Genomic DNA, 16,138 nt, shown 5'->3' on the forward strand with positions numbered 1-16,138 from the left:
AGCCGACAGCCAAGCTCTTTTTCAGCGCGCTGTCGGCTGAAAACATCCAATCAGCGCGAAGCAGCGTCAACGTCACGGCGCCGTGACGTTGACGTCGGTGCGACACGGGCGATTGGCCCAGCGACGTCACTGCCCCGCCTCCCTCTGCCTCCCCCCGCCTCCCGATCGCGGACGCTGGCTCGCCTGCATGGGCATGAAATCGCTCATGCTTGATCAGGTGAGTATCAGCGTCCGCACGGCTCAGCGCTGCTTCACGTTCTATGGGCGCAGCTTTAAGGGGATTTAACTCCTCACCTGCCCAATATATCCCGGGAGGGGGGGGAATTACACTATAAATATTAATGTTAGTATTGCTGCTTGAGGTATTCAGCTGATGGCAATATTGCAGTAGAGGTCACTATGACCCTTTTCCCACTGGCATGACCGCACAGACCTTGCATGGTTTCAATTTCCCGTCAAAGGAGTCAAGTGGCCCTGGTGGAAAAGCAGATTTGTTTACCCACAGAGATACGAACATTAATTAAAATGAATGCATTCTAGCTCAAGGGTGTAATATGAATGCAGGTAGACTTTGCGAAGAAGGGAAGTAGGATGGTAATACTGTCTTGCACATTTTAAAGCCAAGATGATTTGTCAACGTTTGATACCGTTTTATATCATTATGTAAAGAAGAGAGAGTTTTCCTCTCGGAATAATTTTCATGTGTGTTGAATAATAGTTTTTATCTTTAGAAGACTCACTGCGCAGAGTTTTGCCATTCTCATGTCTAGGCCTGAATATATTGGCAAATATATTCAAATTACTTTCAAACTATTCCCGATTTGCTTTCAGACATTTGGTGAAAAGGTGGCATTTTTACTGTACAGGCTGCAGCTGGGGAGGTTGTCGCTGTTGATTTAGCACTTGGAAATTGATAGTGTAAAAAGTGATAATTTTTTTGATGTATTTGACTCTGAGTGTATGGTCTCAAGAAGGGGTTCTCAAACTTTTTGATATATTGGACCAAATCATAAAGCTTTCATAATCTATATAGTGATACTGTGTGGTGTATATATGTATCTCTCTCTATAGATGGAGAGATTATCTCTCTCTCTCTCTTTACTAGTAGTAGGAAAGCCACAGATTGCAGGAGGGAACAGTCTGAAGTGAATTTTCCACAAAAGAGCGCTAAACATCATCACGATTCATATGAATGGGGGAGTAAAGGTGTGCTTAAGCTTAGCACCCTTAGGTTCTGAGCCTTACTGTTTGGCTTTAACGTGTGTGTGTGTGTGTGGGGTGGGGAGGGTCAGTCTTTGTTATGGTTCTAGTTCTGTCACAGAATTTCGTAATTCTTTTTCCCCTGCACTATTAGAACAAGGGTGCTCAACTTCAGTCCTCAAGCCCCCCAACTGGTCAGGTTTTCAGGATATCCCGACTGAGCCTGTGATTGAACCCCCTGCGCTGAAGCAGGGACTGATTGAGCCACCTGTGCTTAAGCAGGGATATCCTGAAAACCTGATCCGTAGGGGGGGTGGGGGCGGGGAGGGGCTTGAGGACTGGAGTGGAGCCCCCTGCATTAGATAACGAGCACAATGGGCCCTTTTTTCTTCTTTTTTTACCGAAAGGTGGTAATCTGATTTTATAATAAATCTGTAATTTTATTTAAAACCGTAGATGAAAAAATCCCACAAACAAACTTTTTATTGACATGGCAGCTAATGTGGGGAGGAAACGCGAAGCAATTGCATTTCTTGCAACGACTAATAAAATAAGTTTATAATTCAGCATTTCGTTTTGTATATGTATTTATTCGTATACTCTCATCTGCCCGTTTCTTCTCCACTCTATGGTTTCAATTGTAGTTATTCTGTCATTGCATTTTGCAGTGGCAACAAAACCCTGCTATACACTTTTAATAATACAGAGACCGTATGCACAGCACTGTACTTAGAATTTTTACAGCTTAAGATCTAATTTTAGTTCCTGAAGCACAGGTAGTGACTGAATAGTGACTGAAAGGCAGTGACATTTCCACTGAGCTACACCTACTTGGGAATGCATAGCATTCAGCGGCGGATTTCAGAATCCGCCGTCCCTAGGCACTTGCCTGTGTGGCCGCCTCCTTTCTGCCGCCCTCCTGCTTCTTTGGCATTGCAGCGTCAAATGACGCAGCGGACGTCACAGATGTGACGTCTCGCGGCGGTGCGTTGCCATTGGAAACGCAACATCATTTGACGGCGCGACGCCATGTGACGCCACATTTGTGCGGTGCGCAGAGTCATTTGACGCTGGGATGCCAAAGGAGCAGGAGGGCGGCAGAAAGGAGGCGATCACACAGGCAAGGCCATTCCCCTTAGGTCAGATAGGCCAGAGAGTGCAGCAAAAGCATATGGGAAATGCTATTGGAAATCTGACACATGGCATTGCAGCTTCAAGAAGGTTTGTGCTCTTTTTGGTCTATTCTCCCCAACCTTCACTACACAAAGATATTTATTTCTCACTGTGTGGGCAGAGGTCTGCAGTCTTTAAGTTCTGTCTGGTAACCGAGCACTTTTAGACCCGAGTAAAGAACCATGGAAGTGTAGTGGGATATACTATTCCTAATGCTTTAACCCTTTGATTGCAGGAGTGGTGGGGGGAGGGGGGGGAATAAAGAGTACCACTGCCCCACAAGCACTCCGATCACGGACCACCTTCCCTCATTGAAAGGGAATTGAAGGGGAATGACTCCTCCTTTTCCGTTCCAACAGCTCAGATCTAAGGATCTGCCCTAGTAGAATGAGCAGGATTGGGGAGGGGGTGGGGGTGGTTACACAACAGAAACAAAAAATGGGGCATAACTAAATCTAACAAAAATTAAGGCAAAGTAAAACAATGGAGTGAGACGCAAGAACAAACCCCGATCATGGTTACAATGTACATATAGGAACCGGCCTATAGTACATGGGGAGACCCCCAGCCGGGTTACATAGTAGATGATGTTGAAAAGGACATATGTCCATCAAGATCAACCAATGCTAAATTTAGACAGATACTTTATCCTATATTTGTATTTACAGAATTTTGTAGTACATGATATTTTGCTTTTTGTTCTTTGATTACTTATATTTGAATACCCCCAGTGATACATTATCCAATGGGGATAAGGGGTGCATATGGTCAGCAGTACTACTTAATCTGATAGTGTTCATAGACCTGGGCTTCTTTACATGCAGATGATATATTACGTCCTGGGTGTATAATTCTGCCTAGGAACCTCCTCAAACCTTCCTGGTGGTTTTTTTTAAAATTATTATTATAATATACAAAGGGTCTTGGTGTATTCCTTCTTTGTACATTTGAAAAAAAATGTTTGTGTTGCAAAAATATGAACTTTAAATGAATGTTTTCCTCTCTTTCTCCCCCCCCCCCCCCAGCTAATGGGAACGACAGCAAAAACTTCAAAGGAGACCGATCTCCCTGCTCCCCTTCACGAGTCCTCCACATCCGCAAGGTTCCAAACGATGTCACAGAGTCTGAGGTCATCTCATTAGGACTACCTTTTGGCAAAGTTACCAATCTTTTGATGTTAAAAGGAAAAAGCCAGGTAATGACAGACTTTCCGAAGTGTATAATATATTTATTTCCAAATCACCTTTTACTTTTACATCCTCCTTCCTTCCTTTAAATTGAATTAAAGGGAGGGATAGCCTAGCCCTGGCGGTCATGAGGCTCCCCGTCGCTTAGGGCTCAAGGCGACTAACAATGTACTTCAGCCGTATGTGGCCCAGTTGTGATATATCTATAAAGGTTATTGTAAACAAGATGATCATTCATGTAAGTGAGTTTATTGATTAAAAAAACGGTGACATAAACTTTTTAAAGCAACAATACCCACTACGTCTTTTTCACAGGATGGGAAACGGGTGGTCCTCTGATGCTAAATGGCATTCATTTCTGCTCCGGGGACCCAGCGGCTCCTGAGATACTTACCAGTGACGTGATCTGTATCACTTCCTGGTTTCTACAGGGGGGTGTTTAATGGCCGTTCAATAGGGAGCCACAACGGATGATGATGTGTTGACCCACATGACACAGAGATTTGAACTTGTTGGAAACTCACTAGTTCCCATCAGCCATGGCAAAGAGACGCCGTGCAACGTCGCAGCGATATTTGGCGCTGCAGAAAGGAGACGGCAGCAGGTAAGGAAGTTCCCATCAGGCCCGAGAGCGCGGCCTCTGTGTTTTACTGCCCTAGGTCGGGGCCTATCAGACCTAATGGGAAATTCGACACTGGGTATAGATGATAAAAACGGTAAAATGACCAAAAGTACGTGCTTCGATCTTCTGTGCAGTTTGACCCCTAAAAACTGACATTTAAAAAAATTGCTAGAATTCTTTACAAAAGATTTTATATTTCTTTAAAGCAGCATTCCAAGCGGACCGTTTTTTTTTTTTTTTTTTTAAACATTGCATTGTAGCACAGGGTCTACGGAGCTGACCCCATTAATTTCCACTCCGGGAACCCCTGCTTCCTGAGATACTTACCGCCATAGGGTGTGCCCCGGTATCTCAGCGCTGTTTAAAGGTCCTGGTCATGTGGGCCAATAGGAAGCTGCACCGGATGATGTCACAGCGTCCTGTTGGCCCGAGTGACGCGAGAACTTTAACACTTATTTTTTGTTGGTCAAGAAACATTTTTCTCTCTATGCAATTGTTGACGTTGCTCAACATGCACAATTTAAGAATAGAAAGAGAAAACAATAAGGTAAAGGACATAACGGAAAGGGGAGAGGGGGGCGCGGTTCATGTACAGACAGCGGGTGTACATCTGGTCTCGGATCGCATACATTTATGGTACAACAGTAGGGTGGTTCAAGACAACCACAGGTCAGAGTGTGTAAACGTGGCTGATATGTACCTGGTTCTAGCAATGGTTCCGGTACTCTTCAAAATTTCATCCAGGAGTTGTTGATATAGCTTGTTAAGATATCCTTCTCCCTAACGGAGAGAATTTGACTTTTTTAGGGTGAGGAATGTGGAAGAGGATGGGCTCTTCCAAGACCTAGCAATAACACACCGAGTGGCTAGCAGTATCTGGGAGATAAATTTGTTCTGTGCTTTATCAGGGTTTGGGGGGAGCATTCCCAGTATTAGTGAGGGAGAGGGTTTATGTAATCACTGTGAGCGTGTGTATGTAGCTAAGGATTTTGCTCCATAGTTGGGTAAGCTTAGGTCAGTCCAGCCATATATGGTAAATCGTTCCTCTCTGACCAGAGTTTCTCCAGGACAGAAGGGATGATGTTTGGTATATGGCTTGGAGCCTCGCCGGGGTGAGATAAGAGTGATAGAGCAGCTTGTTGGCATTCTCTTTTATTGTGATACACAAGGCGCTGGTAGCAGTCGCTTCCCAGATCTCTTGCCAGTCTTCCCATTGTAGCCTATGGCCTAGCTCCCTTTCCCATAAGAGCATATACTTCTCTTTTTTAGTATCATCGTTTGTAAATACCGGGGCCTCAGCCTAAGGCCTGGGACATAGTGCCTTTAACCAGTGCTGAGGCTCAGGGAAAGCGGTGCTTTCCCTGGCCTTACACAGCGCGCCATCAGGGGGAGGGCCGCGGGCGGGACAGTGATGTCACGGAGCTGTTCCGCCCTCATTGGGCAAACCGCTCACGTGACCGGCCCTGCGCTCCGGCAAGCGGGGAAATTTCAAAACGCCGTCAGACACGCTTCCCCAAGCGTGCTGATACGTGCGCGAGCCCCTGCTAAAGCCGCTCTCATTGCGGCTGCAGGGGCTCAGTTTGGTTGCCAAATAAACATTACAGGTTTTTACTACTGGATTTTTGTTTTTATTGCCAGGGGGACAATGAAACCACGTTGCAAAGTAATGTGCTGCTGACTCTACTTACAGCAAAAAAACTAACTAACAGGGAACTTCCCATTTATAGGTCACTACTTCTGAACCCGTTTGAGAAGGGACATTTGGTGCAGAAATGATCTGTGAAGCAGTATATACACTAAGCACACAGCCCGCTGTTGACAATGGATTAATTAGGAGATTGTCAAAAGAAAACATTCAATCTATTCAGCATTGAAAGTCAGAAGCCTTCTGTCTGCTCCGATTGGGAGAAACCTGTTTTTCTTCCATATGAATCCTTCTTAATTTTTTTTTTTTTTAATTTTTGCGTATTTTCCTAATGAGGTGTTGCTCCCCCTACATTTGTTTGAACCTGTAGATTTCTGAACTGTTATTAGGTAAAATGATGTCCTGTCAATGCGGCAAGTACTCAGGATGTTGTCCTTTTTTTAAGGGCCGAAAGCAGTGCGATTTTTATTTTTTTTTATTTTTTGAGAGAGAGAAGAATTTGTACTTGAACAGAAAAATGAAAAATCTTATCAGTGAGACTCCATTGAAGTCTATGAAACACCGATACTAAAAATAAATGAGACCTGACTCCAAAGAGAGTTAACATGTCTTCAGGCTCCTTTTTTTCTAACCTGATGAGCAGGTACCGCCAAACTTACCAAACTTGTCACAAGGCCTTTTTAAGATGTTTCATGCAACCTTAAAGTGCAGTCCCTTCCCGGACCAAAGCAATGGAAGTGCCATGTTTAATAGGTTAAGGGCCATATGTAGTCCATGCTAATATGTCAAAAGAGCCCTTCTGGTGTCCGAAGCCATCCTACATGCCACTCAGGAGACTGTGCTGTAAAGTATATGTACGCATGCATTAATAAATAACCTGGCTCAAAATAACGTGACACGACACAGGAACACGGTGGTAAAGGCCACAGCAACATTTTATTAACCTTCAATTTAAAGCCCGGGAAGGTGTCTTCTGACATAGCACTGCTTGGTAAATATGAGCCACAATCTGAGTGGTTGAAGACTTCTTCTCTGATGTATCTCTTGATGCCTATGAAAACTTGGATACAATTGCAATAGAATCTCTAGGGAGAATGCAGGGCCGTTGCTATGGGGCTGTGTTGTTTCCTACATACCGATTTTGGCTGTGACTGTCTGCCCTGTTTTTGGTTTTTTTCCTGTGACTTCCTTATTTGTGGGTGTAGCTGTTGGCATTATTATAGGGGTGCCTCGGTAACTGGGTATTACGAGTGCCTCGATAGAGGAAAGGTTGAAAACCACTGATCGACAGTGTCCGTTTTCTCATGTGCTGCTGTTTGGATCACTTGTACCTTAAATTGCTTGTTTTGTTCCTAATTGCATTTTTTCCTTGTCTTGCAAGGGTCGACCAGTAGAATTAACAAACAAGGCCCAGATCCACAAAATGGTGCTAAGCGTTAGCCCACCTTGGTACTCCCATTCTCAACCACCTCATGTGTTGACATGATTACTGTACCTGTATATAAAAGGAAACCATTTCTCTTAGTTTAAGCTGCAATGGATCGATTTTATTCAGTTACATAACCGGTGGGACTGGGTCACTACCACAGACTAACTACAGTACAACATTACTCTTATCACTGTATGCTCAAAGCTGACAATTAATTGTCCCTGGTATCACCAGTCTTCCTCCGCATCATCATCATGAAAATCTAGTGCAATCCGGGATTCCCAAATATCCGCTGTTTTTACAGAAATAAAAAACTATTGTGAACAAGTATGAGCTGTAAATCTAACTTGAAAACGAGGACTAGATTGATGTCTCATGATGGGGTTGGTAATGGGCCATTTCCAACCCCATCATGAGATATCAATTTAGTCCTCGTTTACTAATGGCCATGTCCCTGCTTGTCTGACTCCTCGCCAGCTTCCCATTTCACCACCTCCCGGGAAACTAACTCGCAAACGTAGGGTTAATTGTATCCATTCTAAGCAATATGATGAAATAAGAGTGCTAATGTCCAATGAATTGTATAGGCACTTCTGTATTTTGTGTTTAGTTATTAATACCTTGGTGTTTCTTCTCCTGTGTCATTTACCAAAATAGTCCTAATAAAAAGCACCGGGAGGGTGCAAAACAATGATTGTATTAATTAAATAACCTGAATTACCACAACAAATGTAAAAATTACCTTTTTTTCCCCCAAAGCACGACCATGCCGCCTTGTATATCAAAGCTGTAAATCTTTTTCCAATAACCATTCTGAGTGTACAAAGATTTCTCTGATCGTCATCGTCAATTTTTTAAGTAATAACACGCCTCCACTTAAGGGGGCACCGCAATACTTTACAGTCCGTTTGAGAACAACTACAATTAAATACAATTATTTTGTTACACAAGTCAGACAGGAAAAGCCAGAGCTATGATACATGGTTACATTAAATGAGCAAAGGTTATACATGCAAATTACACATTTCATGGACAGGCAGAGATATGATTATGGGCATAAGTAACATTTACAGAGAGCATTAAAATTGTGTTAGAAGTAGGATAGGCCTGCAATGTGTTAGAAAGAGACCCTGTCTCAAGGAGCTTACAATCTATAGGCGGCAGGGTGAGTTGAAACTTAGGGTGCAGGGGATGAGACGGTTGGTGAGTTTTCGATTGCAATAGAACAGCCGTAACATTACCAAACATCAGCAAACGGCCGAGACCCTTTGGCTGTCGCCTTTTGGGCGACGTTGATGTAGGAAAGAAAAGTGTAAATATCTAGAACGCCATGACTATAATCTGAGTTAATGGGATTTATAAGCAAACACGGTCTGTTTGATGCCAAACAGATCATTCCATCGTTGTTGTGTGGTTGGATTGTAAAGGGCCATGTTTTCCGTGTTGATTGCAGGCCTTCTTGGAAATGGCTTCAGAAGAAGCAGCTGTCACCATGGTGAACTACTACACTCCCGTCACTCCTCACCTGCGCAGTCAGCCTATCTACATTCAGTATTCCAATCACAGAGAACTGAAGACCGATAACCTGCTTAATCAAGCTGTAAGTACACCGCTTTCTTAGGGACAAGTTGGCAAGACCATTGCTGTTCCAGCCTGTACACTGTTGGAAGAGCAGAAGGAGACCAAATTAAAGTTTACATTTAATTTACTAGGACTAAAAGTCATAGGGCGTTTTTATGCTTTGCTAACGAGTGTAGTTTTACAGATTGGGCTCCTTTTTTTTATTTTTACTGTAAATTTAAACGCAAGGCATCCATTATCTATCCATCTATCCATTATATATATATATATATATGTATATATAATATATATATATATGTTTTTACTCACCATAACTTAACTCAGTATTATGGTATACCCTATTCCATAGCCTCTTCGCATTCCCAGTTAAATCAGCCCCACACTGATGAGACCCATTAAGGTCGAAACAGCTGTCTGTGGGTGGTTTTCTGGGTATGCACCTTAACCCTGGCTGTGCTCAAAGCTGTGACCATGCAGCAAGCTTAAGCCTATAGGGAACCATGTTAAAAATGGTTTTTGAGGCAAAAAGTGACACTGTGTGCTCATTTGCATGTCATTTCCCAGAATCCCTTGCTGTATGCTGGGTGATAATGGGGAAAGGCGGGGTTGCAGACCTGCCTAAGACATGCAAATGAGCATACAGTTGTATTTGCATATATATATAATATATAATATATATACGTGTGTATAGATATACACTTTATACTTATAATTTGTAAAAAATTTAATTTTAATGTGAACAAAATTAAGGAAAACAAATCAAACTGCACACAAATGTAAAATAATATGAATAAAAGGTAAACAATTAAATTTTTTTAAATTTATTTATTTTTAACTTAAATCAGGGTAGATGTAAAAGAGTTTACCCATCAGTCAAATAGAACAAAAAAAAAAAAACGTGTGTGTGTATACACACACACACACACACACACACACACAAGGCCGCCAACAGAGGGGGACAAAGGGTACTGGCGCCCCGGGCCCCCTCTGCGGCCGTTCCCATTAATTTAATATATATTTTTAAAAAACTGCACCCGGCACTGGTCTCCCTATCGGCAGCGCCGGAAGTAAAGTGGCTTTAGCTTCCGTCGCGAGAGGGAGGTCGGGCGCAGCGTTGTGGGACAGGTGCCTGCAGTGGGGCTGGTGGCAACTGCTGTGATCAGCCGCCGGGCCCCCCGCAGCACCAACCAGCACCGTCATCCCCCCTCCCCCGTCACCCACAATTAGAACTTGCACTCGCCACTTTCACACTAGTTGTATTACTTTGGTGCACAGGTCTTGCACCTGCAGCACAGGGTACAGAAAGTCTGAAAGCATGTGTGCAGTAGACACATACACAAATTTGCCGACTCCTCATGAATTCTTCCAAAAAGGGTTCTCTTCCCCCCCCCTTTTTTTTTTTAAATCATCATTATATGCAAAATGTGTCTTCCTGATCAGAAGTAAATACGATTGCAAAAATATTCCAAAAACCTAAATGAGGCACATACTTGTTGCAGGCAGAAACGTTAGTTTCAGGGCTTCCTTGCCTTTTCTTCAGACTGATCAGGACAAATTTCTTCTGATCAGCAGGACACATTTTGCATATAAAGGTTTTTTGTTTTTTAAATAATAAGAAAGGTAACCCCCTTTTTTCACAAGAATCCCTGAGGACTCAGGAAGTTGTTTGTGTGCTGGTCTAAACATTCTTTCAAATATATTTTTAGCACCATGAACCTTCAAGTGCCGGCTTCTTCAGATGTGTACAATACTTATACTTACTTAGCATATAGCAGTGCACCCGACCTTGAGATCTCTGCACTTTCCATAGCAGGAGTGCCCTGCACTAAAAGTGTGTGTGTGTGTGTGTGTGTGTGTGTGTGTGTGTGTGTGTGTGTGTGTGTGTGTGTGTGTGTTCAGTATTAGGTGATTCCTTTTTTATTTGGACTAACAATTTATGTCATAGGACAAGCTTTTGAGAGTTCTCCTTATATATTTATATAATATATATATATATTTACAGTTGCTATATATATATATATATATATATATATATATATATATATATATATATATATATATATATATATATAAATAAACAAGGGATGATGTAGCGCCTGCTATGATCCTAAGCTAATATAACCTAAATAGCCATGATGAATTGCTTTCAGAAATAATAATCTAAACTAGTGTTGACCAACCTGACAATGGAATGAGTGCAGACTATTTAAATACACTAAGATAAGATCACTAAATAAAAACAATTGTAGAATAATAAACAAAAAAAGGTGTAAAAAACAGTCCCAGTACACAGTCCCCAGGAGTCTTTGCAGCCTGAAATATAGGGATCACCAATCCCTCAAGGAAATCTGGGGGAAAGCAAAAAGAAAACAGGCGCACTCCTAGTGTATTAAAGTTTCAGCAATTTCTATAGGACTGGAACAATATAAAATGCGCACTCACGAAGCGCACTCACGATGCGCACTCACAAACATAAGCGTTTAATAATCTCAAACCCCAGCACTGCAGCACGGATCCAACGGAGCTTCTTTTGTAGTTAGATGCCTCTCTACTCCACACACCGGATTTGGAACCTCCTCTCTCACTCCGTGAACCGGATGTGGTCATTGCGCGCCGCGTTGCCCTTCAGTTGTGGCTCCTCCGGCTATCGACACTCCACCTCCAATTCCACTCCACCTCCACTTGGCGCCTATCGGGATTTGCCATGTGAATCCACTGCTTTGGCTGCCCTCCGTTCTAGTGTCTGTTTGTGCGCAATAAAATTAATAGTTACTGCACTTCAAACACACTCTCTATATACATTTTGTTTTTTAAGTGTGTGTATGTATATGAGAGGAGAACTCTCGAAAGCTTGTCCTATGACAAAATAAAAAAGGAATCGCTTAATACTGAAGTTCTCATTTATTCCACAACTGGACTAACATGGCTATTTTATATATATATATATATATATATATATATATATATATATATATATATATAAAAGCGAAATCCTATATAGCTGTTAAAATTAAGGGAAATTTAATAAAGGCAAACAAGCTTGGTTGCTGGACAAACAGATACACAAATACAGATAAAAAATAAATAACAATGGGTCAATACAAATGGATTGAATAAATGGAGGAAAAATAAATGTCCAAAAAAATGTCCAATAGATCTATTGTGAGGGAGTAGCACTTGTGAATAATGATGCATTCAATTGCACGATATTGATATCAGAGTCACTCCACTCCCCATTAATTGCTCTATTTACAATCAGTATCGTGCAATTGAATGCATCATTATTCACAAGTGAAATAGATCTATTGGACATTTTTTTGGACACAGCTTTTGGACATTTATTTTTCATCCATTTATTCAATCCATTTGTATTGACCCATTGTTAGATATACAAATACAGATAAAGCATAAATGTTTGTCCAGCAACCAAGCTTTTTTGCCTTTATTAAATTTCCCTGAATTTTAACAGCTATATAGGATTGCGCTTTTTTCTTTTCTTAATTTTTTAGGATAGGCATATCTTTTTAGAGCTGGATGCCAATGGCTCATTTCCCTTTGACCAGTGCCTGATATTCCTTATACACTAATATCAATTTTATTTATCACTTAATAATTTTCACCTAGTGTTAGTCCTAGCGCTGTCAATGGGGCTTTGAAATAACTTAATCGTTTCTTTTCCTGAGTTGTGCTAGCAAGGGTCTCATACACATTACAGAAGCATTATACTGTGGTATTTTTATTTATTTTTTAACCAAAATATGGCACCCGTAAGTAATTTTTTTTTTATTTTAATTTTTTTAAATCCTTAATTAAAGTTAGTGTGTAAACATGGTGAGCTGAGACTCAGGGTTTCATTTTCTGATATGTGTTCAAGCTCCCTTCTCTGTTCCTCCTCTTGTGTCTGTCGGTTCTTAGGGTGGGTTCAATGTAAAGAAAACACTTGATTGACAAACACTTACCTCATTCAAAGGGCCAAGAATAAGATAACATTCCTCATTCACGTCCAAACAAAACATGAGCAGATCTTTTGCTTTTAGCATGGTTACATTTGCCATGGAGGTCAATTGGGTAGTTAGGCATTTTACAAAGGTTGTTGTTTGGCTGGCTATGTAACATTGTGCAGTTAAAGGGTGAAAAACAATTTCGGCACCGGGCTGCTATGTTTTTTAACATGTTTTTTGACAAGCGGCCAAGAGGAAGAACTGGATATTTTAGTCCGAAAGGAAATGAAATGAAAAATGGAATATGATGACCTCGTGCTGTACAGCTTATGGAAGGCTCTAGTGACAAAGGGAGATGTAGCTCTGAGATGCCTTGGGGGATAATAATAATTGCTAATGGCCCTTCTGCTTCAGTATTTAATAACCAACTTCTTCCAGAAGAATACAGGAAGCATCATGTTACAGGGCTTTGCTCATACAATGCTCGGAGATTTACCCCTTCACAGCTGGAGGATCTTGCCGTTCAGGACTAAAATGCAGCTGAAAGTGATTGTTTTATTTGTAAAGCGCCAACATATTCCGCAGCGCGGTACAGAGTCGGGTACAGAGTTCTGTATATTACATGAACACGTACATACAGGTGAGGACAAACATGCACAAAGCGGTAATGAGGGCCCTGCTCCTGAGATCTTATAATCTAGAGGGAACGAGGGACAATGTTGAAACAAGAAGTTGAGGTGGCTGCTCGTTGTAGGATGAGGTGTGACTCGGGTATGACAAGATATGGCCCAGCCTGACAACTGAATCCATTAAGGCAGGGGGGCGCAAACTTTTTTCCCTGCGCCCCCCTGCCGGCTGTCCCCTCACTCCCGCACCCCCAACCCCAACTTACCCGCGCTCCGCGTAATGACGCCGCGTTGCCATGGCGACGCGGGGAGGAAGCCGCCGGAGCCACGGTAAGTTAGGTTTACAGAGGCGCTGCAGCTCCCCCGGCACTTAATTTAAGTGCCTTTTGGGAAGCGCGCGGGGCCTCTGTAAACCCCGCGCCCCCCCGTCGGCAGTCTCGCGCCCCCCCTGGGGGTCTCGCCCTACAGTTTGCGCACCGCTGCATTAAGGTTTGGGAGGGGGCAAGTAGGCTTCCTACATATCAGTATTGATGTCTCGTTATGCCCCTGCTCGTCTCCTGAAGTCTACCCGTAACGGTTTCCTCTCGCCTTTAAACCCTTTTCCCTCTCTGCACCTTACCTGTGGAACTCCGTCACACTCGGTATACACCAAGCACCTCCTCTCCCCACCTTCAAGACAAAGCCTGAAAACTAACCTCTTAAATGAAACTCCTGCCAGGCACTGTCATCTCCAGCACTTATTCCCTCACCTGCTGTCTCTGTAAGCCTCCCAACACACCATTTAGATTGTAAGCTCTCCGGGGCATGGATTTCCTTTCCTATTGTCTGACTTTTGTGCTTATTGTATTATAATTCCCTGTACTGTATTGTCTTTGTAAACCACTAAGTACAATGTGGGCGCTATTTAAATAGTCATGCATGCATACATACATACATACATGATATTCATTTCTAGACCCACAACACACCGTATATGATACTACACCTTATACTACACTACATACTACATATCATTTATTCTGCTGCGCGGTACAATGGGGTACAGAGATCTGTATATTACATAAACCTGAACAGTTACATACAGGTGAGGACAGTCTGTAAAAACAGATTTTTTTCCTTCCTCCCTCAAAATGTTGGACACGTTGAGAGCAGGAAGGGAACCGTTTCATTAGTAATTATGATTTAAAAAAGCAGTTTTTTTTTCTCTCCGTAGGTTTGAAGCGGGGGGTCCGAACCCCACTAATTTCAGCTCCCTGGACACCCTGCTCCCAGAGATACTTACCTCTGTAGACCTGCAAGTATCTCTGCAATCTTAAAGCTGCTGCGTAACCGGGGCCAATAGGAAGCCACACCGGATGATGTCATGGCTTCTTATTGGCCCGCAGGGCGCGGGAGCTTTGAAACTCCACCATTATGAGAACCCTGCTGGCCAGCAGGAGTGGCTACCGGCACCCTCTATGTAGGTCTGTATCTACCACAGCAGGGGAGCCTCAGAGCTGAAATGAATGGGGTCCGGCTCCTGGGAGACCCCTTGCTTCAACCCAATTTGAAAAAATGAACGTGAAAAATGACCAGCTGTGATTGCCGCTTTAAATCGCGAGCACACACATGGAAGGCTTGTTTGAATGCTTATGAAATGAATGCTGGGTGCATTTTATGTTTCCGTTCACGCTCCTGTGGCCTCTTCATGTGAAGACGTTCGGAGAGACCTAACATTCCCACTAGTGCAGCAAATGGCACAGAAACACAAGGTGCAAGTCTGGGCGTGAAGAACACCTGGACCGCAAACTGGTGCACGGAAAACGTGTCACGTCGCTTCCTTTCCAATCTTTCAAATGCCAAGAAAACAGATCAGGCAAAAATTAGCCTCCCCCTCAGTGTGTGTGTGCGTGTGTGTGTGCGTGCGTGTGTGCGTGCGTGCGTGCGTGTGTGCGTGCGTGTGTGCGTGCGTGTGTGCGTGTGTGCGCGTGCGTGCGTGCGTGCGTGCGTGTGTGCGTGTGTGTGCGCCAAATAAAATAGGACATGCAACGAATTCTAGAAAAATACAATACAAATGTACGTCTCGGGTTTAACATGGTGTTACAATGTTTTCGAAAACAGAAAGTTGATCGTAGCACTGTACACCTAATTAAAAAAAAAAGGATTCCAAGTGTTGTGCATGGAGCCCCATTGAAAGGTGTCTTCTAACCATAGAGGCCTGCAATGCATCCTCGCAACATATTTATATTAAAATATTATAGTACACGCACATGTTTAACCTGTAACATTATTTTAACAGGGTCGGGGGGTGAGGGGGGAGAAACCTTTGCACAACCTCATAATGTGATTTTCTTTTGATGTTCTTGCACCCCAAATCTATCTGCTGGTGGTTTTCGGGTTGGTGCCACCGGTCTTCCGAGCCGTGACCACGTGATGGCATAGTATAGCGACCACAAGGTCGCGGTCAGGTCCCCCACCGTGAACTCCATCTCTGCCTAGTAAACGAGTGTTTATAACATGGCCTACCCCGTATGTCACAGAACCCCTAGAGCAGGGGGGGCGCAAACTTTTTTTCTCTGCGCCCCCCTGCTGGCGGTTCCCCTCTCTCCGCGCCCCCCGCTTACCTCTGCGCTGGCGGCATGACGTCACGTTGCCATGGCAGAACATCTAAGAAGCCATCGGAGCCAAGGTAAGTGCAGTTTACAGAGGCCTTCGCAGCTCCCCCGGCACTTAACTTAAGTGCCTTCGGGAAGCG

The 16,138-nt window shown here is 43.2% G+C and overlaps 1 protein-coding gene across 9 annotated transcripts in view; it reads left to right on the forward strand.

Annotated features, from left to right (window-relative positions):
- The window catches only part of PTBP3 (polypyrimidine tract binding protein 3), a 201,191-nt gene that overhangs the window by 125,227 nt on the left and 59,826 nt on the right, over nucleotides 1-16,138 (forward strand). For all 9 annotated transcript variants that reach the window (XM_075593938.1, XM_075593930.1, XM_075593921.1 and 6 more), the window contains 2 exons: nucleotides 3,399-3,568; nucleotides 8,710-8,856. In XM_075593938.1, the coding sequence (XP_075450053.1) occupies nucleotides 3,399-3,568; nucleotides 8,710-8,856 (317 nt within the window). The remainder of the gene's footprint in view (nucleotides 1-3,398; nucleotides 3,569-8,709; nucleotides 8,857-16,138) is intronic.

Source organism: Ascaphus truei, chromosome 1, assembly GCF_040206685.1.
Source record: "Ascaphus truei isolate aAscTru1 chromosome 1, aAscTru1.hap1, whole genome shotgun sequence".
Classification (NCBI taxonomy): domain Eukaryota; kingdom Metazoa; phylum Chordata; class Amphibia; order Anura; family Ascaphidae; genus Ascaphus; species Ascaphus truei.